This window comes from Haliaeetus albicilla, chromosome 13, assembly GCF_947461875.1.
Source record: "Haliaeetus albicilla chromosome 13, bHalAlb1.1, whole genome shotgun sequence".
NCBI lineage: Eukaryota > Metazoa > Chordata > Aves > Accipitriformes > Accipitridae > Haliaeetus > Haliaeetus albicilla.
The window spans coordinates 10,422,297-10,447,687 of NC_091495.1; the positions used below are offsets into that span (position 1 = coordinate 10,422,297).

Sequence of the window (25,391 nt, forward strand, 5' to 3'; positions counted from 1 at the left end):
AATGAGAACTGGCTTCAGTGTAAGGGAACTTGAAGAACATGTGCAGTAATGATGTTTTATGTACGCCTTGTACTGTGCTGGCGGACACAGACACTAACACGCTCAACACCAGGCTGAAAATTTTCAGCCAGATAAGAGGCATGCTTAGCCATCTCACGGGAGAGGGCAAATGGGGATGCAGAGGTGTTTGCAAGGGAAGCAGTTCCCCAACGTTAGCTTCTCTGCGTCTTCGCCCACAGAGAGGACGCGCTCCAGCTTGGCAGCCCGGCTTGTCAGTCCTGCCACCCCTGGCTGGACACCAGCTCCCTCCTTCCCTGCCTGCTTCTTTCTGTGCAAGAAGGCAATGCCAGGTGCCTACGTCTGTCCTCTTTTCTTTTTTTTTTCGGTCAGAGCTGCCATCTGACCGGAGGGGTAACACAGGGAAGGCTGATCCCTTTCATGACCTATTCGGGGCTATGATTGTCTAGCCCAAAATTGAAAAGACAGTACTCTGCAGTGGATCTCCTTGTTTTGGTGAAAATGGTTGAAACTCTGCCATCTGACTAATGGCACTATTTTGATGCATCTTTTATTTTCTATTTCATTATCTACAAGTAGATATATACAGATTTGGGGACTAGCCTTTATATTCCTTCCTGAATCTTCTAAGAAGACAAAATTAAGACCAAAAATTATCCCTCCTTTACTAAACTTCTTAAAAAAAAAACCAACCCCAAACCTATTAGATTACATATTTTTATAGAGATTTAGATAAATTGGTACATATTGCCTTAGATACGACAAGGTTTCTAAAGCTTTATAAACTTGATGCTTGTAAGCTATTAATGAACTGTGATTTAGTAATGCAGTGGAAATATCATAACTGAAAAGGAAATAAACAACTTGCCTCATTGGCAGAACTATCATTACCCTGCGTGTAGGAAAAGCCTCCGAAGCTGGCTGCCTTTGCTGCAATTAGTGGTGTACTTTCTTCCCAGGATATCCCGTTGTTTGCCACGCTCCCTCCGCAATCATTTTTGTAGGGCTTTTGGATGCAGGAACTTTATCTGACGAAATGTTTTGTACAGCACTTAACAAATTTACCTTCTTACCCTGAACAATGCTACTGTGCTATAAATACCTAATGAGAACACATCTTTGGCAGTATAAACCTGGAACAGTTACCCTAATTTTTTGTAGAAGTTGCTCTGCATTGGCACTGGGGCAACTCACTTGGGCCTGATAGCAGCAGGTCTCTCGCCCTGCCTTTTGTGGCATGAGAGAAGGACCCAATATTTTGGGACTTATTTCTGCAAAAAGTTGAGCACCTGTAATCCTGCTAACAGCAGGAGAGGAGAGCACGCAGCTCCTGGCAGCAGCAAGCCCCACTAATTTCTGCACTGCCCAGAAATTAACTTCGAGAGTCTCAAAATTGTCATTAAAATTCAAATGTTTCCCTTCACATATAGACACCCGCCCATGGAAAAACGCCCATCATCTAACTTCTCCCCCTCTCCCCGGGGGTGGTACTGGGAGATTAGCTCACGAGGAGGATGGGAAGTTTGCAGTCCTAATGGCGACTGAAAAGACAGAGGCAAGAAAACAAGCTTACCTTGCTGCCCTAAAGTTAAGCAGTAATCCACATGGCTCCAACACTGAAATATGTAATAACATGGTTGTAGGATTTCATTGCTAAAGATTTTGCATTGGTTCTGCTTCTGTCTTGGCTATACAAATAACTTTTTATTTTATTGCTATTGCTGTATAATGTGACCAAAATATCATGGAAAAAAAATGCAATTTCTCAATTTTTTATTAGAAATGGAAGATCAGATCCCCAGCTAGTATAAATTGGTATGACTCCAGTGATCTCACGACAGCTATGTCAGCTTTCATGGGCTGCATATCTGGTTTCTGGTTTGTGGCCCTGACCAGCTAATTACTGAGTAGCACTTCACCATACCATGACATTAATACATAGTAATGGAATTCAGGGTTCTGGCTGGGGTTAAGCAGTTAAATACAAGTAAATGCATTGGTCTGTGGAGTAAGATCTTTTTACTTTTCTCATCATTTTCCATCACAAACAGTTGGTTTAAAACTGGTGTCCTTTCCCTCCCATCAGCCTCTTGGCCACCTGCTAGAGGCCTGCAGGTATAAGGGGAAGGATGTGTTCAGTATCAGCACATTTCACTTAGGGCTCTAGAAACGAGCATCTTCAATGCACACCAAATGAGCTAAATTACAGGGGAGTGTTTCCAGCAGGCATTCCAGGGCTGTGAACGCAGCCTGGGAACCTGTGGTCCAACAGGCTTTGTCACCCTGACTGATGCTAAGAAAGTCCTCCCTACACGCTTCCATGCACCATTTTCTACCTTATCTATCACATCTTTGCAAGTACAGCTTTTTGTGTGTGCCTGGGGATGTACTTAGGCATTCTGAAAAGTCAGAAGACTCACTGAACTTTTAAAGCTGGCTAATGTCAATGTGCTTCAAGCAGGGCCTAGATGGAGTTGAGGTAGTTGAGATCCTTCAGTCCAAAATTGTTTAAGAGCTGATATTGACCTATTCATCTTTTGACTTAACATGCCAGGTGAAGTTCTGCAACCTCAGGGAAGACTGAATTCATACAAAGAGTGTTGGGGTTCCATAACGGAGTGTCACAGGTGCTTTCTTCTCAACTGTAATGGTATCAGTTCCTCTGTCTTTTATATAAAACATAGCAGTTAAAGAGAATTCAAGTTCAGGGATGAAGGGTTTCATGTTTCCTCTTCTTCCAGTCTATAAACTATTCTATGCGTAGGCTTCTTCCGCTCTTCCTTTTGAAGCTCCACCATCAGCATTTAAGGTTATTCAGGCCAGAGAAAAGCAGCAGCAGGGAACATGACTGTAGCGTCCTGTGAGAACACTGAATTATGTGGGGTAATCCTGGATCTCTGGCTTCCAGGACTCCTTTAGCACTTACACATTAAGAATAAAATACATTAATGGGCTTTTGAGAATTCCTGAGATATGACCTGAATCATAGGTAGAGCCTATCTGCCATTAAACATAATACCTTCTTGGCAGCCATTCCTCCTTTGCAACCTTTGGCTTTGAGATCTGTTTTGGAAAGGCAAGAGGCATTTGGAAAATCTTGTAGTCAGTACCTCTATACCAAGGAATCAATCCCATCACATACCGTTCTCTACCTGTCGTTTCCCCGGTATGTCATATGTACTTTGCACATACAGCACAGTTGCTTACTTAAGTGCAGACCATTAATCACTGGTTATTTTAATATTTGTGTAGTGTGTGAAAGGGGAAAGGGCTTAAATTCTGTTTGCAGTTTAAATAACTGTCTTGGCAGTTACACAATCCATAGTGTTTATATTTTCATGGAATGCAATGTTTGAGACTGATGTTAAAGTGAGAGCAGCAGATATCAGATATGGCCAAGCAGGTTCCAGAGTTGGTCCAGACTGGGTCAGCCCTGCACCGCAGCTGGCTGTTGAGGGCATCTCGAAACGTGCAACTTAGCACTGTACAGTTTGTCTGCTACGGATATGCAATATTATTACTTGCTGATGGCAGCGTGGCAACTTTTGTCTATATCAAACAAGCCAAATTCCGATCCCTTTACTACTTCTTAGAGTTCAAATTCCTCTGACACCAGGCTCAATTCTTGTTAGAAGCCAGACTGCAGAAGATAAGTGAGCCTGCTTATTCTGAGCAGACTTGGATCTCATATCAGGTGAGGGCCTCACCCCAAATCCTGATCTCTGATAAATTAACTTTTTAACATTGCATTACCGCTAGCGCACAAGCCAAATGTCTATGCAGGTATTTATGTTCCAACAGCCAAATGCAAGCTCATTCTTTTCTTCTGATTTGTAAGTATGTTATGTTTTACAGACATGAGTAACCCATGTGGGATATCTTTCCCACAGAGTAAAACCAATGTAAATGCACATGACTCAGGGATTTGTTTCAATGCTCATGTATAAACTCTCATTAGAAATGATTATGCTTGAAGATCAAAAGAAAAGTACACTCGCTTGTATTAATGTTTAATGCATAATTCACATTGTTAGAACAAAAAACAAAACAGTCGGTGGTTGTTATGACAAATATTAAACATTGGCACTACTAACCAATTCCCATAGAGGATCCTTTATTTCATTGCATTGGCTGTGCACTGAGATTTCCTCTTGCGCGTGTTGTGGCATCATCTCAGAGATTTAAAGACACCTTCCTCACTGGATGAGTAATTCCCCTGTAAAGACAGGAGTCCGGCAGAGCTGGGATACGCCACCACTGCGGGTGGCTCCAACTCTCAGAGACCCCTCAGTGGAAGCAGAGTGTAAAATAATCTAATCCAATTGTTTATACAAGTGGGATTTCAGATCAGGCATGCTCCTATATGGTCTGAAACTCCCATTACCTTCAATCTTAGTCTAGTTTGAGCCTTAATATCAAGACTAGACCCATGGGCAAAGTCACTCAGCATGACAGAATACAAGAGCTTGATTTCCTGTTTTATGCTTATCCATGTTTTACCTTCTTTAGTCAAGGCTTACTTTCTTACCAGAAAGCTTCTTACTTAAATAAGCAGGTTTGGTGCGAGGGAGGGGTACGTGAAATCCATTCCCTATATCCTCAACCAAGACCAGCACAGGAGAGCAAAGCCATGCTCCTAATCACAAATCGAGTTTAGGAACGAGAATCCTATGTGTGGCATCATTGCCCACTACATGCAGTAGTGGGGCTGCTTCATCTGCGTAAGGGAAGACCCCTCTGTACCCTCTGCCTTCCCACATTATAGCCTTTCACACAAAGTAGGAGTTGGGTTTTTTTATGTTCCTAGCTTTTATTGGCTTTTCCCATGTCAATGTTTAAAAGGGCAGCAATTTGTATCATCTAGCTTTTATATTTATGCTTCTTTCAAAAAACTGGCTGTTTTACTAGCTGAGCTTGCATAATTTCTTTCTTGTCCAGGTTTTTTTTTGTTTTGTTTTGTTCCCCCCCCCCCCCCCCCCAAAACCCCAAAACCCCAACAACCAACCTTAAGTTTAAAGTTTAGGAGTCTTAATTCATGTCAGAGTCAGCTCTCTTCCCAAGGAGGTCTGTGGCACAGAATCAGACCGAATGACATTTGACAAACTTTCTGCTTGGCGCAAAGTCTCAAAAAAATTTGTACATTCCCGCTTGGCGCAAAGTCTAAAAAAAAATTTGTATGTTCTCATTCTCATTTTGGTAACTTTCCTGTATGCCTGTAGTGGTAGTAGTGATACAATACCCCTGATCCAGAGCAGAGCAGCTGCCTGAGTTTCAGGTAGGTTCTTCCCGATTCAGATCTCTGTAAGCAAACTATAAATTAGCTCTCTATTCCTCAGGTGCCTTCTGAAGGCCCTGTTGTCCTGTAAACCCTTCTAAGCAAGTCTGAGAGGTTCTTCATTCAGGAACTAATATTGTTGAATTAGAATTGGTGCTGTTGCTTTGAATGATATGCAGTCAAAGTACAAATGGATCATGGGTGTTTAAGAGGACAGAGCAGACAGAGCTTTGGTTTTTGTTTTCCTTTTGTTTATAACAACCCGCTCAAAATATTTACGATTGAGAAGCTGATATTTTCTCCAGTAAAGAACCTATTGTCCACTTTAAGGCAGTGGAGAATGTACTCAGAGTACATACTGGTTAAATTGTTTATTTTTAGTGGAGTGCACATGGCATTGCTATCCTGGAATTGATCATAAATACATAGCTGTTGTGGGGGTTCTGTTGAGGAAAAAAAAAACCTGTAATGAATTAAATATGCTTCACAAGGAAAGAAGTAGGTCAAACGTTGGGCTAAATTAACCTCATGTTATACAGAAAGACTAAACTCTGTTGTTTTCACCTGTGGGACTTTGGACTTGCCTACACACCAAATTATTCCAAAACACTTATTAGGTACACTGTGGTAATTATTTTCGACTAAAACCATGTGTAGACAAATCTTATGCCAGCATAAGAATTCACTTTCTTGAATTATCTTAATCCACTTTGAAAGTGGATTAAGTGAAACCAGGAAACAACTCGGTCATCCCAGAATGAATAAGCTATCTGAACACAGTTCTGCTTTGTATTCACATCCGACCTTATTCCAGCATAATTTTCCTGGGCTGAGAGGCTCTTAGGATATATCTACATAGCAAATGAATGTGTGATTATAGACATACCAACCTTTCCTTTACTCTCACTGGCATGAATAACAGCAGTAATGAAAGATGGTAGCAGAGACTTCGGTACAGCCTATTAACTGGAGCATATACGCAGCTGGTTGTGAACAGCCTCTGCTGAAATCCACCTTGTCACACCCTCACTTCAGATACAACTCACGTTCCTTAGACTAATACCAGGGTTGGGAATGCCTCTGCATCTCCAGTGTGTACGCACACCAAAAATTGCATACGCGATAGGACTGTGCAGCTGAGCTAAATGGAAAACAGGTGAATTTAACTTCAGAGGTTAATCACACAGGAGAAGCAGCATGGCTCACACATTTTTAATATACACGCCTTTGACAACCAAATAAAGTGTCAGCTGTTCGACTGTGGAGGCCAAATTAAATATGCTGCAGACAAGCACAGCCCAGTTGATTTCACTAGGGCTGAATTTGGCTCCATAGGTGAGATCTTGCTTATTTGACTAATACTTATTTTGTTACCTATCTGCTTATTTATTTTAATGAAATTAATGCACTTTAATGTTCCTTTAAGTGCATTCCAAAAATAGCAATTTGATTAACTAATTCACTTTTAAAAGTGTAACAATCACAACTAAAAATCTCCCTGTTAGCTGAGGTATGGAATAATTGCAAGTAGCATCTTGGGTAGCTACGCTGTACCCTTCATCCTTTCAAACAAGTTCCCCACATCAATCAGAAGAGTCTCACTTAAAAATGAATGGCGAAATATAGACAACAGTCAAGCTGTACACACTGCTTTTCAAGTCTACCAAAAAAATGTATCAGTAATGTACTCTGTACTCTGCTGAGACAGTACAGTCCAGACTGCTAAGAATTTAGCCTAAAAGCAGTTCAAAACAATTCCAAAACAGAAACATGAAACAAACTTGTCTTTCTAGCCAGGCCAGAAAGCATCTTGCATAGCTTAGGTTGGGGGGGGGGGGGGGAAAGCGCGCTTTCAATTTCAGGCTCCTGAAAATGATGCTTGGACTGTACTATATTCTGAGAAGGATTTCTCCCCCCCCCCCAACTCTTCTTCCAGTTGCAATAGATGATCTTGCCCGTTCAAATAAGGTGCTGTTGAGAGCACAGTCCAGCAACAGAAAAGGTGTGCACTAACTTCTCCCTGACTCCATCTCCTTATAACAACCGGAATAGCAAAACCTGATTAGTAACACTATTAAGCAATTTTGCCCTTTATTGTATTTAAATGAGGAAAATGAAAGCGTTAATGCTAATATTAAGGCTGAACAGAGGCAGTTGCAAAAAATAATCTAGTTTCAGCCCTGCTACATGCGTCCCTTCGTGAACTCCCCCGCGCTCGCTGCGTGTGTATCGGCAGTGCTGCAACTTGTTATTAAAACAGGCGGTGCAAAACGCAGAAGAGCTAAACTTGACTTTGGGCACCGCTGGGACGCTCTGCGGTCGCTGCGCAGGTGCTGTGGCGTTTCAGCAGTTTGGGATATTAACAGTGTGCAGGGAACAACCGATCTTTAGCTACGGAGGCGCTTCAGTCCGAGCCGGTGTCTTTTTAAGCGAGGCCTAGTTCTGGAAATACTTGTGCACGCGAGTTACACCCGACACGCAGAAGGTGCCCCTGAATTTAGCGGGACCGCGCGCCTAGACTGACAGGATTTGCCTTTCAAAAGCGCAAAAAACCCACGGAAAGAAAACGCGGGTGGCTCGCCAGCCCCTTCCACGACTGGCCGCGCCGCTGGCAGCGTGCGCGGGGGTCACGCCGACCCGGGTGCTGGCTGCAGGCCCGAGCCCGCTCTCCCGTTTTTAACGCAAACCGCCCTGCTTTCAGAAAGAGATGCTCGGCCACCCTAGCAGCAGAGGCAGGGAGCGGTGGATGGCTCAGGCGCCCGTCACGGAACCCCGCCGGGGTCGGCGGGAGCCCCGACGCCATTGTGCTGCCGCCCGCCTGCCGCCCTGCCTCCCGCCGGCCCCGCAGCCCTCGCACGGGCCCCCCCCCCCAGTTCCACCCGCCGCCGTCACCAGGCCGGGAGTCGGGGGCTCCCCCCTTCCAGACACACCCCCCCCCAGCCTTCCCCTGCAGAGGCTTGCAGGAGATTTGGGGGGGGGGGGGGCGCGGCGCCGGGCCTGCACGGCAGCAGCGGTGCGGCGGCACGGCCAGCAGCGCTGCTCCTCGCCTACCTTCCTCCGGCATTTCGGCTGCCTTTTTTTTTTTTTTTTTTTTCCTTCTGGTGTGTGCGCTGCCCCCCCGCCGCCCCCCCCCCCCGGCAAATGGCCTGCTGGCGGCGTGTGTGTCCCCGCGTCCCCTGGGCGAGGTGTCCCGTCCGCCGCCGGAGGACCCGGCCGCCCGCATCCGAGCTGCCGCGGGGGTGGCACCCCCTCCCCGCCCCCCGTTTTCCGTAGTTGGCTTTTGGGTGGTTTTCTTTTTTTTTTTTTTTGGTTTGGTTTGGTTTTTTTTTTTTTTTTTTTTCCAGGTGGGACTTGGCGGTGACCGGCGAGGCTCGCCTGGCACTGAATGTCACCCTGAAGGTAAAATGAAAGACAAAAAGATGAACGCATGCCTGCTCCCCTCGGCCGCGCCGCCCCGCGCCGCCGCTCCCCCGCGCCCGCCGGCGAGCGGCCGCCACCATCGCGGGGCGGCAGCCCCCGCCGCGCCCCGGATTTCCTGTCCCGGCTTTTTATTATTATTTCGCTTCGGAAAAAAAAAAAAAAAAAAAAAAAAAAAGGCAAAAAAAAAAAAAAAAAGCGCCGCATGCAAAAAGAAACGTGCACGTACCCGGTAACGAGCCCAGGAAAAACCCGGCCGCTTCCCCCTTCTCCTGCCAAGTTATCATTGAGAAAACAGACAGGCGGCGTGACGTCCCGGGTCAGGCCGAGTGCGGACCGGCGCTACCAAGGCGGCAGGGAGGCCCGGGGACGCCGCCGGGGCCGGGGCCGCGGGGCCCGGGGCCGCCGCCGCCCGCCCGCCGCCGCCGCCCGCCCGCCGGGCCGCGCCCGCCGCCGCCGCCGCCCCCCGCGCCCCCCGCCCCGCCGCCGCGGCGCCGCGCGGCCTGCCGCCCGCCGGCGGCTCCCCCCTCGCCGGCGGAGGTCGCGGGAGCCCAGTTAAAGGAGGCGTGTGTAAAGATTTTGCAATGTCCCTGCATGGTGTTGTAGACTTTCCTAGCAAAGAAACCGGCTTCGGCTTCTTTAAAATCCCCGACGACTCACCTGATTAACCTGCCTGCGGTTCTGAGCTGACCAGGTAAAGCGAGCCCCCCCCCTCCCCTCCCCGCACCTCTGCGAGCTGACATTGCATCGGGGGCAGGTTTTTGCTTGGAGACGAGCCGCTGCCAGAAGCGCTCCCCCCCCCCCCCCCATTCCACCTTCAGACCTCGCCAATTGCACTTGCTCAGAGTCATTCCCCCCCCTCGCCCCCCCCCCCCCCAAAAAAAATCAGCTTCGTAAAAAGCCGCACAACAGCACCGGCCACCCGGGGTTCAGTGGTTCTTGGCTCTCGGACAATTATTTGAAATTATTGGCCCGGGGGGCTGGGGGGGGGAGGGAGAATGATTTTTTTTTTTTTTTTTCCCCCCCCCTTTCTGCTGACAGATCCTACCCCAGCAGGTTTTGTCCTCCCCCCCTCCTCGCCCGGGGTCAGGAGTGCCGGGGAAGTGACGAGGCTTTAGCCAGCAAAGAGTTTGGGGCCGGGGTCCCGGGGTGGCTCTGCCGGTTGCGAGCGGGGAAGGGGCACCGGACTCTCCACAGCCGGTGCCGGGGCGGGGGTGAGGGTCGCGGCGGCTGCCCGGGTCGCCCTGCCTCCCTCGGGGTGCCCTTTCGGCAGCCCCGAAGTGTCCCGGCCGCGGCGCGGCCCGGGCAGCGGCGGGGCCCGCCCGCCCCGGCGGGGAGAGGCCGGCGGAGGCGGCGGGGGGGTGTGTGTGTGGGGGGGGGTGGCCGTCCTCGTCCCCATCCCTCCCCCGCCGCCCTCTCCTTCCTGAAAGACTTCTGCGAGCGGGTCGTGGGAGCCGAGCAGGCCTGGTGGGAGCCCTGCACGCCGGGCGGGGGGCATCGCCGCCGCCGCCGCCGGGGGTTTCTTTATTGGTGTCCCCCGCTGGCCGGAGCGGCGGCGTGGCCGTGCCACGCGGGACCCGCGCTGCGCTCTGCTCCGCTCGTGCCGTGGTGTCGGGACCCGCGGTCGGCACCCCCCCCCCACACACACACAAAGGCAGCGGGGCCCCGCTCGCACCCGAAATCGGGAGGGACGAGGGAAAAGTGTGGAGGAAAGTCAACGTCCTGCTTGCTCCTCCTGATAGTTCACCCTCCCAGCTCCGGGCTGGGGGGGGGGGTCAGAGGAGCGCTTGCATCTGGGGGGGCTGCATGTGACCCGGCTGCGAGAAGATTTGTTTCCCTTTTTTTTTTTTTAATTTTTTTTTGCTTTCCCCTGGGCGTTAATGCTATGAAGGAGCGAGTGGTCTGGAGGTATATTTTGAAGTGCTGCAGGGGAAGCGCTCCGAGTACTTGGTCTAGTTAATATGTTTCTCGTGATACCAAAGAAGAGAGGACTGCATTTAGGAGATGACTAAATAATGGGGGAGGCAAGTAAAAATGAGTAGAATACAAAGGAGGGGAAAACGAAGGTGAACGGTAGTGTGGGAAGGCAGGCACTGAGCAGCTTGGGTTTCTCTCCTGTAATCCCCCCCCCCCCCCCAGTCCTCTCTTTTCATAGTGTTAAGGAGACTCTAACAGCAACCGTAACCCAACAGAAAAACAGATGACCCTCCCCACTTCAACCTGTCATCGTTTGTGGCCAGGAGGGAAATCTGAATGCCCTTTGTATAAAACCACCAAAGTTTTGAGCATTTCTTAGCCACCCCGTCTCAAATACAAAGTGTAAAACTTGCCTGGTACGTTTTGGTGGCACTTCCCTGGTTTATTTCAGAGGACAAAATGTTCTGGTGTAGCATACCAACCCTCGCTTTCAGAGCGGGAGTAGTTTACAATATAACCTACATTAGATTATACGCGGTGCGTGCGTTGCATTTCCACTGAAAATAGCCAAAGACTTAGAATGACGAAGCGACTCGTGTGGTTATGATCTTCCTTGTCTTGAGAGCATCAAGGTAGCCGTGGTTCTGCGTGCTGGGGGGGGGAGGCGTGTGTCTGTGGTGCGAGGGGTTTCATGCCTGTACGGGAATCTGGCGGGTCTCCTTTTAGAGGACTTTACAGCTTAAAATATGCCAGGGGCAGGAGAAGGTAAACACGACATTCAGCGTGCTCATTATCAAAATAGGGAAAACAAATCGATTGCATTAACTGTGTGTGCAGTATCACAGTTATTCCACAGTATTTTGTCAGAAATTAAAAGGTTACCACTAGAGTACTATATCCCTATCTCGAGCCTGGCACCACTTATTACTGCAACGGTATTTCAATATTAAGTGATCTTAGAGATATTTCATCTTTCATTTTGAATCCTGAATTTGAATCAGCATTAGGATGTCAGGGCTGCGAGATAAGGTATAACAAACTAAGTAGACAGCTGAAGGGCTCCTGGTGAAGGTGTTGCTGAGAAGGATATCTTGGGCCGTTCGCAGTAACCTTGTTTACAGGGACGTTTCAATTGCAACCTGAATTTCAGCGAGAGGCTGCCTGGACTAATGCCTGCGTGCCTGAAACCCATCACGAGTATCTTTTGCACTCTAAACCTTCTCTCTGTGCCTTCCTTGCATACTCACAAAAACTTTTCTGGAAGGTTAGGATGATTTTCTGATATGAAAATTAAGATGTTTTCCTACGAGGAATGCTGCTCTTTGAACTCGTGTACATTAGCAACAAAGTATTCATGAGGTTTGATTTTATTTTTTTTTTGGTTCTCTGATGTGCCTGGATCAGTAGTTACACCAGTCTTTTTAAGTTCACGTAGATGGCTTTGATTTATTATATTTAAGTCTCGGCAGTTTCGAATGTATTTTGCAGCACATGAGGTCGGTTCAAGTCAGAATGTGAAAAGATGCATATTGTAACAAGGAACAGTTTTGTAGTGATCTGCTAATTTTTTGTTTTCTTTTCCTGAAGCTGTTCCAGGAAAATCACGTGCATTTAGAGAGTGGGTGCTAAATGCCAGCAGCCACATTGATGAAGAAAAATGCCGTTGAAATACTTTGGAATAATAAATAGGATACGTAATGGTCAACCACAAGATAAAAATTTTACACGGTGTTTTTATGACTCTAAATTGGCTGCATTGTAAACCAAGCTTACTACTCTATTAAGTCATCAGAGTTTTCAATTATTTAAGATTTCTAGTCAAGCTATCTAATATAGTCTTCACCATCCATATCAGAAAATTATACATAAGGTTGTAATTCCTTCTTGTTGCTATGTGAGGGCTTTGTTGTAGACGGGGGTTTAAGTTTGACTTATCAGGACAAATATTACAAAGCATGCACACAGAAAAATGATACGGAAATAGCCCCAGCCCTACGGAATGGGGATAGTTACAGCACTGAAATGTACCTAATACAATTTGAGATCCACTCACTAAGAAACCTTGACAGTATCTGCCTCGCAGGTACCGTGCATTTGGAAATACTATATCTCCATTTAAATGCAGATCTTCAGTTTTCTCCAGGGGGCAGTTGGCGAATCTTTCGATTGAACCACCGGTACTAGAAAAACTAACTGAAGATTTACCCATGAACAAGAGACCCTTTCAAGTCTGCCTTTTTGAAATAATGATTATAAAATTTCCTAATATCACAAGTTTATATTGATTTCGAATGCCTTTTTCAAAAGTCACAGGAAAGGAATAGTGTCTTTTACTCAAGGTAGGCCAACATTTGCACGCTTGTTTAGCAATCTTATGAGAGATAACTGTTACAAATAAGTTCTTTGTTTTTGTGTGGGTATTGTGTTTGCATGTGAGTTTTGTCAAATGGACAGAGCAGTCTTGCTTTGATTTTGACCTAGATTCCTCCTGATTATTCCTATACAGCTAGTACCTGCTTATTTCCCACTGTGAAAATAGGAGAACAACTGTTGATGCTATCTAGCTGGGGCTGCATGGGCAATAGGCACACACGTCCAGTAATCTCCCCTCCTCCTCCAAGGCTTCAGTAGTGACGGATATAAAATGGCACTGCAGTCCAAAGAGGGTGCAAGCCACTATTTCCCCTCCTGCGAATTTTCCTTCTTTGAGGGTTTGATTCAAAGGAAGACAGGAAAAAAAAAGGGGGGGGGGGGTGGAATGAGTGAATTTATTTCTGTTTCCGGATTTGGCACACAAATTTTGCATACTTGCAGGGATGCACAGGGCTATGTTCCATACTCGCTTGAAGCTCAGTGCCAGCAGGCGTCAGTCCTCCTTAGAGGGGCTTGTCCCATCCAGTCCAGTTTCCTATATTGTTTGCCAGCTGTCTGGTTTGCTGTGTAACCCAAGGCAGTAAAAGCCCAGGACGCAGGGAACGGGAGCTCCCTGGTTGGGGCGCAGGCAGAACAAACTACGGGGTGCGGAGGAGACCCAAGATCCTGACCTTTTCCACGCCGGGTGCCATGCCGCCGCATGCGTTCCCAGCTGCTCCGGTCTCCCCAGCGTGGGCAAGGGTGCTGCCCGCGGGTGCTGCCCTTGTCCCCGTGCCAGAGCCATGAGGTTGTGGAGGTCTATCATCCGTATTATGCTCACCTGTTAATGGCATATAACCCATCGGCCTCAATACCCTGGAGAAAACATGCACTTCAGCCTCTGCACGGAGTTCAGGCAGATCTGCAGAGTCCAATCTTACATGCACCAGCATTAATGGCAGAGCTCCCATTCAGCTTAATTGATATTCCTATAAACATCTGCAGGGTTCTGTTTGTAGTGGAAGCTACAGCTGGGTGGACTTCTTAAATGAATGTTTTGCATATTGAGGTTGAAAGGAGAGTCGAGCCCGATACATTAACTTATCATCTGTGTCATCCTCTTGACATCAGTTGGATTACTACAAGCATATATGACAAGGAGATTAGGTGCAAGATCTTCACACACACGTGCTTTTGTTAGCATGTTGATCGGTGGAGATGTTACTTCTCTGAAAACCTTGTTCTAAGTCAAGTCTAGGCAAGCACAAACCTGTGCGTGCATATACAAGTTGAGCAGGGCCTATCCTTTATAATACATTTTTTTTCCTCTAATATCTGAGCAAGATCTCTTATTATAACTCACCCATTAGGGGAAAGAAAATGGAACTTTTCTCAAACAGCTTTACTGTTGGGGAATCTAGTGGCAGTTGCTTTGAAGCATGTGTAATTGATTATCATACATTTATTTTAAAAAGGAGACATAACAAGGAATCTAACATGATGTTTTGGAATATATCTTCTCCCCACAATGTTCTTGAGGGAAATGTAAGGTTGCAGGCATCATTTCATGCCCTGTATGTTTTTGAACATAAATCAAAGAAATTGTTGGAGAGTTATAGATGTTCATAGCAACTGTAGCTATAATAAACACATGCAGTATATATTTTCCAAGCTATTTTGTATGGGTGAAAAGCTGAAGCTGGCATTTTGTACGAACAATTCAACTTCATCACTGAAAATTTATTTCCTAGTTAGGGTGGATTACCAGTGTAGCATGAAGTTGTACACCTTCGTTTAAGTTCATCTGGTTATGAAGCCTCGGTTAAAATTGGGAAAGAATTTAAATTGGATCTAGGCACCTTGAATGAATTATTCCGAACGTCAAATTTATTGTGACACCTCCATGGCGATATTTAGGTCTATATTATCACCTATATTGGTTTCAAAGTATGCTGGATACTTTGGAGAGCAAATAAAAGACAAGAACGATATGAAAAAACAAACAATTTTAATTGTACACATAGCGCAAAATGTGAGCATAGTAAATACAACAGGAAAGAGAATCCTGAACGATCAGGTAGTGCGGTGCTGCTAATGGGAACAACAGCTAGCTTAGGCATACAAATTTCTTGATGATTCTATTAGTTTTGGTTTAAGGCCTTAATAGGTGAAAAGGGAGAAGTGACTTTTACAGAGGAATTTCAATGAGGAAAGCGTAGCCACTCAGTGTGTGAGGATGAGGAAGGTGTTCCATACATTGACGAGGATCCAGATGCATTAAAATGCTAAGAAGGAAATCCAGTAGTCACAGTTAGCACGTATATGGATAGACCGGTGGTCGGACATACTCATGATCTGTGCGGAGATCAGACAGGTCTAGATAAACAGAGTTTCAGACTTAATACTTAAGCAAAATCCTAAGTGTCTGAATAAAGCCAGGTGGGATGTGTTTCTTGGAGTCTGGCCTTCCAGGCACTTTCAGGTGTAGCTCTCATTACTCTGTGTACTCCTATTGGGTTCAGAGCTTGATAACTAAACCAAATACTGCTTATTGAACATTCTGAGACTAGCTAAAAGGTGTGACTTTTAAAAGTGTCACGGTGCTCCTGCTGGACTTCTGGTTTATTGCGGTTACTTTCAGTCATCCCTCTTTTATTACAAGAACCAGAAATCTCTTTTTTAAAAGAGAAAGCCGGTCTCTTATTACTTGACTCCTGGAAACAGAGTTTTAAAATATACAACAAATATCCTGAGATTGATGCTAAAACTGAGAATTTGCTCTGTTTTACTTGTTTGTAGCATTAGCCTTAAATGACTTCCTCTTACAATGTCTTTGAATTTTAAGACCCGCATGAATTAAACAAGACGCTTTCTAAATTGTTACAGCTGATGGACGCCAGGAAGGCAGGGCATGGCCCATCTTGGGCACCAGTACTGGTTTAGACTTCAGAAGAGCAGGCAGCGGGGTTGGTTTCCAAGGGCCGCCGTTTGCGCTGGGGGCAGGTGGCGGAGCGAAGGAGACATACAGCCTCTGACATCGTGTAAGCTCGGGGTCGGCTTCCCCTTCTTCATTTCTCACCCAGCTCTTGCTCCCCATCCTCTCCGAACATATTCTGCCATCTCTCCTTAGTAGCTGGGCTACTCTTCCCTGTCTTCTGAAGGTTGGAAAATGGACTTTGAATTGTTACTATGCTCCCTGCTGGATACAATGCTGTGTACACAAAATTCAGTGAGAAAATTAGAAAAAAGAGAAAAGGAAAGACAGGGTGTCGCAGGTTGAGGTATAGCTGGGAGACTGGGAGGAGAAAGATTTGGCAATTCCTGTGTGTCCCGTGATTGGGATCCGTGTATATTTTTACAAGAGAGGGGAGCTGAAGGAGCTGTGTCCCTGGATCCGTATTGACCCTGCTGTGACGGATGGGACACAATTAGAGAGGAGGCGTAAGGAGAAGTGGAGTCTAACCCGGAGCAGATGTCCTCCAGCCTTGACAAGTGCCCGTTGGGCTGTGTGGGATAGGACTGCGGAATACGGTCGGATTACTGCTCTCGTGCTGCATTCGGAAGTCTCAGCCTTTCTGCGCAGACACTTGGGTATTTAAAGCCTCTTAAGGAGGGAACTTCATTCACTGACATTCCTGCTTCCACCGGGATTTTTTTTTTTTTTTTTACTTGTCTTAAATTAACGTCTTGAGTTCCACCTGACAAAAAGAGCTTGTTTTAGTCTGTGCTGAATTTCTCACAGAAAAAAACCTCTCCTGCCGTATTACAGTCAAAAGAGACCAGGCGGACAAGGGTTGAGAGCGAGGTATGCAGAGTCTGGGCAGCAGGCTGGGCACCGGAGCACAGAGAGCAGGCGGTCCAAGGTCATGGCACTTCTTAGGACACAGCTGGGAGCTGGATGCACAACCTCAGGTTTTAGTCCTTTACCTTTCTCGAACACGCAATCCCTGTCTCGCAGCTTGGGCAACGGAGGCACGGAAACTGTGCTTTTGCAATATGCGTTAAGTGTGACGGTGCCAGTTTGGGCATGGAAAGGTGAGGCGATGGGTCGGAGGTGACGCAGCCGGTCAGCGGCAGAGCCTAAACGGAGCCCAGCCTCATCGCCAGGATTTCGATTCCCGGCCTTGCACTGTCTCTCCCGGGAGAAGAGCAAGATTAATCCTGCTGGTGCCACCACACACTTTCATTTCTCTGGTGTGACACGGTCCAGGGGTGGACAGGATCCCTCTCCCAAAGGAGAGAAGCAAATTTGGCTGGAAGCGCATGTTGAATCAGTATGGTCACCCAGCTATAAATGGTGCCTGCCTTTTATAAAAAGTATTTTTAATGTTTGACTAATCAGATTTTGCTTGTTCTTACTTTTTGTAATCAAAGGGAAGTGAAGACACGAGCTATGAGTATCTCTGAAAATTGGGCCACAAAGCCTTGTACTTGTGCTTGTGAGTGAGCGTGCGCGCACGTGCGCAACGTGCGTATGCATGCTCGGATGTTGTGTATGCGCAGGATCTCAATTATTTTGCTGTTTGAATCATAGAGCATGCTGTCTTGATGTACTGTCAGTTTTGGTTTCTGCCCTTTGGAATAAAGTTCAAAATATTAAAGAAATAACACGCAATATACTAGTAGCTAGAATAGTCATAGCGCCCGAGGGGAAAAGAGGGTGGTGAATAATCTGTCTTGCAAATGCCTGGAAGAATCCCCTTAACTCCTCCTAACCAAACTCTGCAATGGTGTACTTTTAAAAGGGACTCGTCTAAATTTTGGTTCTGAGGTTTGCTGGTTGTCCTGGGGGGAGAAGTAGGTCCCATTTGGAAAGCAGCATGCAAGCTCTACGGTTATGCTCTGATTGTGTGCCAGGGGAGCGTCTGGTCCCAGTTACTCTTTGGAGAATCACCCTGGGCTAAATGGTGTAACAACTAAATCTGAATTAATTATTGATAATTCTTTAACATCAAATGTGAGGATGTGTTTGGAGCATTGCTTCCTGGTTGAAGAGTTGAAGTAGTGCTAGCAGATGTATTATTTTTAAATGTTGCTTTTCTGATCTTATTAGTTTACTTGGACAGCAGTAAGAACCGCAGAAGCTGATGCAGGTTCTGCCCATCTCTGGTTGGTTCTGGAGGGCCGAGGCAGGAGCTAAGGGGGCACTAACAGATATTTGGAGTCACACTGGGACTTTGGTCAGAACACCAAACTTTGCCAGATTTGGGGTGTTGTACTCCGTGGTTTTTGTCCAATGGGAACCATGCTCAAAGGCTCTAGAGAAGATATTAAATGAAAGAACCAGCCCCCTCCCACTCTCAGACTCAAAATCTTTTGACTTGTACTCTGTATCAGAAAAAAAAAGCGCCGAGAAGTGTGTGACTGATGCAAGGCAGGCTCTGGATGAATTTAGGATAAACAGGATGCCTATTGCACTTAATTTAGCAATTCTGAAGCAGAAAATGCTTCTGAGCGCAGCTAACAGCTTCTCATCTGCAAATGCCACAATCAAGACAAAGCAAAATATATTGTGGCAAATTCTGCAGTTCACAGTCGTGACACAGTCAAAACCTCCTATTACAGTGGGGGAGACTTTTACCTGTATCACGACTGCCTAGGACCCAGGATTTCCGAGCGGCATTAATAAAAATAATCCCATAAATATGCAGTTTCCAAAGTCCTGCAGGACATGCAGCAAACGCCGGTGATTCGAACTGGGTGAAGTTGTCAAAGGTTGCTTTGCTCTCCAGAGCCTGGCAGTAGCTCCACTGAAATGTGATGCCATTGGTTTTCAGCAAAGGTTTCTTTCTGCAGGGCTGCAAACAGAGATCAGCTGCTACTGTGTATACACAACTAGGGAGCAAATCAAGCAGCACATTTAAGCAGCCTTTTTAACCCTGAGACTTTCCAAGATTTCTTCTTCACGCAGGAAGTTTCCTTTATATTGTCAGCTGTAGCACTTTGCTCATGTAATGAGATCAGAGCTAGGATCACTGCTGCACAGTAGAAAGACTTCCTTAAGACATTTGTCCTTGAAACTGCACCAAACTCTTGGAAGAACCCAGAACCTGTAAGTATGTATGATATAGGCAACAATAGCACGGTGCAAAGCTGCAGTCAACCATTATACAATATCCGATTAGCAGGGCAGGAGGGATTTTTTTCTTTTTTTTCGGATGTTATGTTACATTCATTTTCAGTTTGTTCTAAGGAAACAAATCAATTCGGGCTTCTGATACAGTGACTTTGCAGTAGATGAGCTAGTAGTAATATGTTTGATTTAACTATTTGTTGCTCTCATGTAGCTTGTGGGACAATTATTGTAGCCATCAAACTATAGAGAACTTTTCTTATGTTTTTTAGGCATTTTAAAGGATTTGGGGGTCCATCTTGCAAATAAGTTTTTGCTTTGCTTTTTGCTTTTGGCAACCCCACCCTACACCAAATTATAAATAACAGGGCAAACAGAATTAGTGCGTATTGTTCTTAGGTAGCAATAAAATATATTTGTTGCAGGCTTAATTTAGTCGTTAACAACGTTGCACTGTTTGGGGTGTTTTTTGTCTTAATTGAATTCTACTCAAGGCTGTCTATTTTGTGTTTTACTATCTTGTCTGTGTCTGTTTAAGTTACTTTGCCGGGACTGCAGTCTGGTTAAACCTGTATTTAAGCACTATTTATATTCTGAGCACATTTCTGGTAAAATAAGTGTTTGAGATTTTTTTTTTTTTTTAAAGCCTTAAACAGTATAGTTTTATTAGCAGTGAGCGCCAGAGAAGGCACAACATGGATGAATGTCAGACATAGACCACATAACCTAAGTCTTCCGTGCACCAAGTCCGATCCGAACGTGTCCACTTTTGCGACTGCGACTAATAAAAGCCTTGAGCTCCCTTTCAATAAATTTTTCATATGCAATGATACTTCTGTTTATCAGATTAATTTCTCCCAGGTTAGCCTGATTGATAGCTGGATTGTGGTTTCTTAAGAGCTTTCTCCATGAAACCCCACCGAAGAGCTGCATTCCATTTAACCAGTGAATGTAAAAACTGGTAACCATGGATTCAGCCACCACTAACTGTCGAGAGCAATGACTTGTTGTAAACAATACAAATGAGCCAGGATAGCAGAAGCAACCAGACATGAAATGATTTTAATAGAAATTACGGTAAAGGTCATGTGATACTGTATCAGCTTGAATTCAGTGTTAAAGGGAAAGTATTTCAGTTTTTCAGGTTTGATTTAAATTGCACGTCCCCACTGGCTTCGTGTTTGTGTAAGACCCCCAGAAGGGAAAATGAAGCAGTTCTTTGGAAATGCCTCTGCTTAATTGCACGTTGTGACTTAGGCCCTGATCCTGAAAATGTAGGAATAGCTCTAATCAGTGGGATTATTCACATACTTAAAATTAAGCGTGTTTGTAGGATTGAGGCCTTTCTAGATAAGTTAGCAAGAAAAAAAATTATATTCTAAGGAAATAATAACCTGTCACTAAAGGTAAATAATGGAAATGCAAGTTTTACTACTGTTGTGTGGTTTGCTTGGAGATTTTCGTTTGCTTGTTTTGATGACATGAAAACAAGTTATATTTATCCCTTTGTTTTTAAATGTTATGACTTTCATTTCTCATCTACCATTCCTCAAATCCTCTTCCTAATTTATAGCCTTTCTTTTGGAGAACTGGTAAACCATAGTGTCAGCTATTATAATACAGCATGATGATAGGCACATGCAGATCGCATGAGCAGTCGTGTGTCCTATCTCAGGAATTTCCATCCCTACAAAATCTTTGCTGACTCCCAGCTGTCACATGGCTGTCACTCACAAATTCTAACCATAACCAAATCCTCCTCCCCGGGCATGCGCTCACCAAACCTCTCTACGTAGAGGCAGGCACAAATGTCCCTGCTTAAGCACTTTCTCTGCGTAAATGGGTCTCTCCCCCAAGCCTGCTGCATTCCACTAATGTTTCTCCCTTAATTTGTTCCTGGGTGCTACTTCCCTGCTGTGCCTGTGCTTGGTAAGGAGGAACCTGGAATGGGAATAGTACTCAGTAAGAAATGCAAGCAAAAATAACTTTGCAGGTTATTTAATATAACAATTCAAATCAGCGTGAATCTAAATTCACAGCTTTCGTGGCCCCCTAAACCTCTCAAAAACAATTAACCCTTACTGTTCTGTAGACAGCACTGTCACCTTGCAGTATACTGACTTCATGTTTTGTGTATTTACTTGTCATAACATTATTTGGAAAACTTAGATTATAAGAGTCCTAGACTGGAACTTTGGTATTTCTATATTTCTAGGTTATTTCTGTATTTTATAGATGTCACATACATCTGTGTTGTTTTATCAGTGGTTATGATTTCTGTATTTTTCAACCAGAAGTATTTCAAACAATTTCTCATCAGTCTCTTACAGCTGACTAGTCTCTGTCAAGCACAAGTTGCAAGTAAAATGCATAGGTAGATACAGGAGAAATTCTGCTTTCCCTGTTCTTCTGAGCTGCCTTGCCAGACGGAGGGGGCGATTGCTTGTGTCAGTCGGGAAGGTAAGATTTAGCTTATACATAGATTAACAGCAGGCAAAAATAGACTGACTTCTACTGAAAAGAAATATTTTTGAGAAGTAAAAGGAAAGCACTTAAACAGCAATATTTTGGGGAAAAAATGCCAAATTGCAAGATATTTTCTGTTGCTTGTTTGTGTCAGTGTTAAGAGTGTATTGGGGTACTCCTGCAAAGCAGACGTATATTAACACTTTCCCGAAAGGGAGGAGGTGGCTGGACAGAAAAGATACCACCTTGACTTTGCGTATCTACCCTGGGACGAATCCAGAACTGAAAGTAAAATGCAGGTGAAAGCACAGTGAGACTCGAGACCAACATCCAAGTAAACTGGGGAAACCACACTGGCCTCCTCACCATAAGCTCATTATGAAGCATTCGTAATTCCTACACCCCTTGAAAACTAGGTGGGGAATGTTTGAATTGTGCCTGGCAGAAGAAACCACGTTTCAGTCTGGAGAGGTAATGCAGTGTTCAGGAAGGAAGGAGTGCACCGTGGTCCCATGGACTTCACTGGCATGGGGCGATGGGCAATTTTCCTTTGCTCACAGTATCTTCGGCATCTTTACGATCTGTGACATACATGCTTGTCTACTTTCCTGTATTTTGCATCCAATACTGATTCTTTAACGCAAGACTTGCAGGAGTTAGTGGGTGAGCTGCCAGAATGCCCATCTGCAGATCAGAAGAACTGTTTCTCTCCCAGTTTATAAAGTTCAGGTGCTGGTTGATGGGCAGCTGCAGGAGACTTAGACCAGAATTCTCCTTTGAAGCAGAGCTCTGTGAAAATGTATTTGAATCCCCAAAATGGAGACCTCAGTGTTTTACTCATAAAGAAATCAGTGTGTGCAGTCAGGCAAATGTTGCAGTACATACTTGGGGACTGGCAGAAATATTTACCATTAAAATAATTAATAATAATTAATGATACCTCCCTTGTAAACACAGTAATATAGAATAATAACAAAAAGTTGTGTTTTATGATTGTAATTCTAATCTACTACTTTTATGCAAACGCCACTTTTGTCAGATAGATATTTTTTGTATAAAAAGTATCATATAGGCAGTCCTGTCAACTAAATTCAAGTGGTGTAAATACAGGTACCTTTTTTAAAAAAATAAAAAAAAAAGAAAAAAGCAGTCTTGATACTTGATATGGAGGTTCCAGATGTAGGGTATATGGGGCAAACTGGTATCCACATCTACTCACACTTTACTTCATGGTTGAGACAGCCAACAGCACTGCCGGTAAGTGAGAAATAAATTGTTAGCTTTTGTCAGGTGGACTCCTGGCTATCAGGAACTGGACTGAAACTACTTAATTTCATGGAGCATGGCAAACTAGTTGGTCACGTAATGACAGAATATTGTTCTTTGAGTTATTAACTCTATGTAAGCTTTACAGTGTTTTATAAATTTCTGCTCCTTTCTAGTTTTACCTCTTAGATGATATGGGTAGGTGAAGGTTTTTTTTGAGGACACCTGTAGTCATTTTGTCTTTTGAACATTTCCAAATGTACTTCTTCCCGTGGGCTATTGAAGACTCATGATTTATGGGTTATAATGTCCTCCCAGTCAGCAAAATTGTCGTGGGGTCTAAAGACAGGACTGTGATCTGTATCGGCTGGATTAACTTTCCATTAACTTCCCATGACTAGAACACATCTTTGATTATTCTGCATTATTCCTTTGTACGAAATAAGGTCGTTCTGTATGTATTTTAGTTTTAACAGAACCAGACTGTCACTGACCATCAGCTTTTGCATGCATAGACTCTCTCCTCCCTGGCAAGGCTTTAGGCCCAGATCCACAAAAGGATTAGATGCCTTAAGTGGGACTTAAGTGGGATTTAGGCATTGAAAGCCCAAGCTGAGATCCTCAATATCCCCACTGAACTGCCACCTAACCTTAGAAGTTGCCTAACCCGTGTGAGTGCCTACATTTTCAATATCCAGCTTTCCCAGGTGGCCAAAGATCTACTTCGGATGTTCTCAAGCACTTCCATGCTGACAAGGTTGAGCCTCTCTGCTCCATCTTTTCCCCCATGTCCTGACAGACTTCAGAAAACGCAAGCTCCTCTTGCAAAACGGTGGATTTCTGTGTGTGATGTATCTCACTTTCTCCAGCTGTGTCCTTGAAGGGAAGGACCCTCCAGTAGGTTTCTTTCAGGAGCAGCCAGTGAACCTTGAAAAAGGTAGCAAAACTAAGAAATCTGAGTATCACTGCTTAAACACATAGGTCCTGGAGAAGAAGTGGGACTTCAGATGTGTGTGGCCTTCGTCATCTCCCACTGGCAGTCTTGGACTCTGCTCGGCGATGGCCGCTCGTGAATTTGCTGGTGCTGCAGAAGACGTGGGGGCAACTACCAGGGCTGAGGGCTCCATCGCACGGGCAGACCACCTTAAAGTTGCGTACTGGGATGCAAAATTATTATTGCTCCTTGAGGTTTTCTTGGAGAATCCAGGCCCCAGTGTTTTGTAACAGCAGTTTTGGGGGGAAGCACTTTGGGGGGGGAAGGACTCTCTTCTGCAAGAAGTCACTCAGGTTTTCACCTGACACTGTGGTATGTGGTGGATGTTTTGTTTTTCGAAAGCCAGACTTATTCGGGTGTTCCATGTGTGCACCCAGAAAAAATAATCACTTTTTTAGGACTCAGTGTCGAGAACTTCTTGTGCCGTGGCTGGATTGATAGCTGTCTTGCTCTGCGGAGGCCAAACCAAATAATGTCTTGTTAGTAGCTGAGTAAGTGGTCCTGTGCCATCACTTATTTCTCAGCTATACTCGTGACATTTCATGTGTTCTCAGCCATGTCTGTTGTTTGTTTAAATCCTGCTCAGTTCCTTGATTTATCAGTTTTCTGTAGACTTTTGTTCAAGTAGTCCCAAATGCTATCCTATTTCAAATAGATGCATCCTTATCAGCAAATAGTCTTTCATCAATAACTTTAACTCTTTCACATAAGTCTGCATGCATTCACTTTGACCTTCTATTTTTTAAAATACTGGATTTTTTTATGGGGGCAGTATTTAGGAAATCTCTTAGAATTTCTCCTGAATCATTCCCTCTTTTTATGCAAAAGTTGTACAGGCATTTGCCTGTACCTTTCTCCATAATAATAGATAAGAACATTTATCTTTTTCCCTTTTTTTTTTTTTTTTTTTTCCCCCTGAAAGAGAGAACTTTTTCTCAGGGAATTCCTAGTTTTCTAATTTGTCAAAGATAGCTAGACTGCATGCAACCTTAATATTATTTATTGCTGCTTTTGATTTATGTACATGTGTACAATCCTGAAAACAACAATACAGAATGTAAAACATATTTGTATAGAGGTATAGCCTAGAAACTATACAAGCACAAAAAAAGATATAGTCTTTGAAAATTTAGAAACTGCAATCATAAAAAGCCTATATATAGTGAATAAACTTAACATGTAATAACAAGTGCTATGTGTGTTACAAAACCTAGTTGTGTTTATATTGAGGCAGCTAAAATTTGTAGGACTTTCTATGATAATGACATCTTAATAGCTAAGTATATTATCCATGTGTTTTTAAAACTGATACAGGGAGATCTGTTATTTTAATGGAGAGTGTATGTTATAAATTAACCTGTAACTTTCAGTCCACTAACTTCATGTTTTCAGAATAGCATACTTGAATTATTTTACATTTATTTTGGTATTTTAATACATACAAACATTGGCTCCTAAGCACATCTTTCATAATTTCATTTGTACTTTTGAATTATTTGTCACATAATCTCACTGTGGCGTTTCAAGGACAAACAATTTCATAAGATTTGTTAGGGGCAGTCTTGTGAGTGTTCCTGTGTTGCTGTTTTACCTCTTTTACTGCAGAAGATGTG

At 44.5% G+C, this 25,391-nt stretch overlaps 1 protein-coding gene and 1 long non-coding RNA gene across 11 annotated transcripts in view; one reads left to right on the forward strand and one right to left on the reverse strand.

Annotated features, from left to right (window-relative positions):
- The window catches only part of ESRRG (estrogen related receptor gamma), a 408,234-nt gene that overhangs the window by 11,652 nt on the left and 371,191 nt on the right, over positions 1-25,391 (forward strand). For 4 of the 10 annotated variants that reach the window (XM_069800119.1, XM_069800120.1, XM_069800124.1 and 1 more), the window contains exon 1: positions 9,258-9,404. The exons of 3 other annotated variants lie outside the window; for them this stretch is intronic. Coding sequence is in view for 1 of the 7 variants with exons in the window: in XM_069800118.1 (XP_069656219.1) it covers positions 18,934-19,031 (98 nt within the window). In the remaining 6 variants the exon portion in view is untranslated. Of the gene's footprint in view, positions 1-9,237; positions 9,405-18,800; positions 19,032-25,391 lie in introns of those variants that run through there. 3 more of the 10 variants (XM_069800123.1, XM_069800118.1, XM_069800126.1) reach the window with 3 other exon arrangements.
- LOC138688564 (uncharacterized) lies at positions 8,582-9,107 on the reverse strand. The gene is made up of 2 exons (XR_011327439.1): positions 8,940-9,107; positions 8,582-8,686 (listed from the first exon to the last, which is right to left on the reverse strand). It is a non-coding gene; the product is annotated as an uncharacterized lncRNA (long non-coding RNA).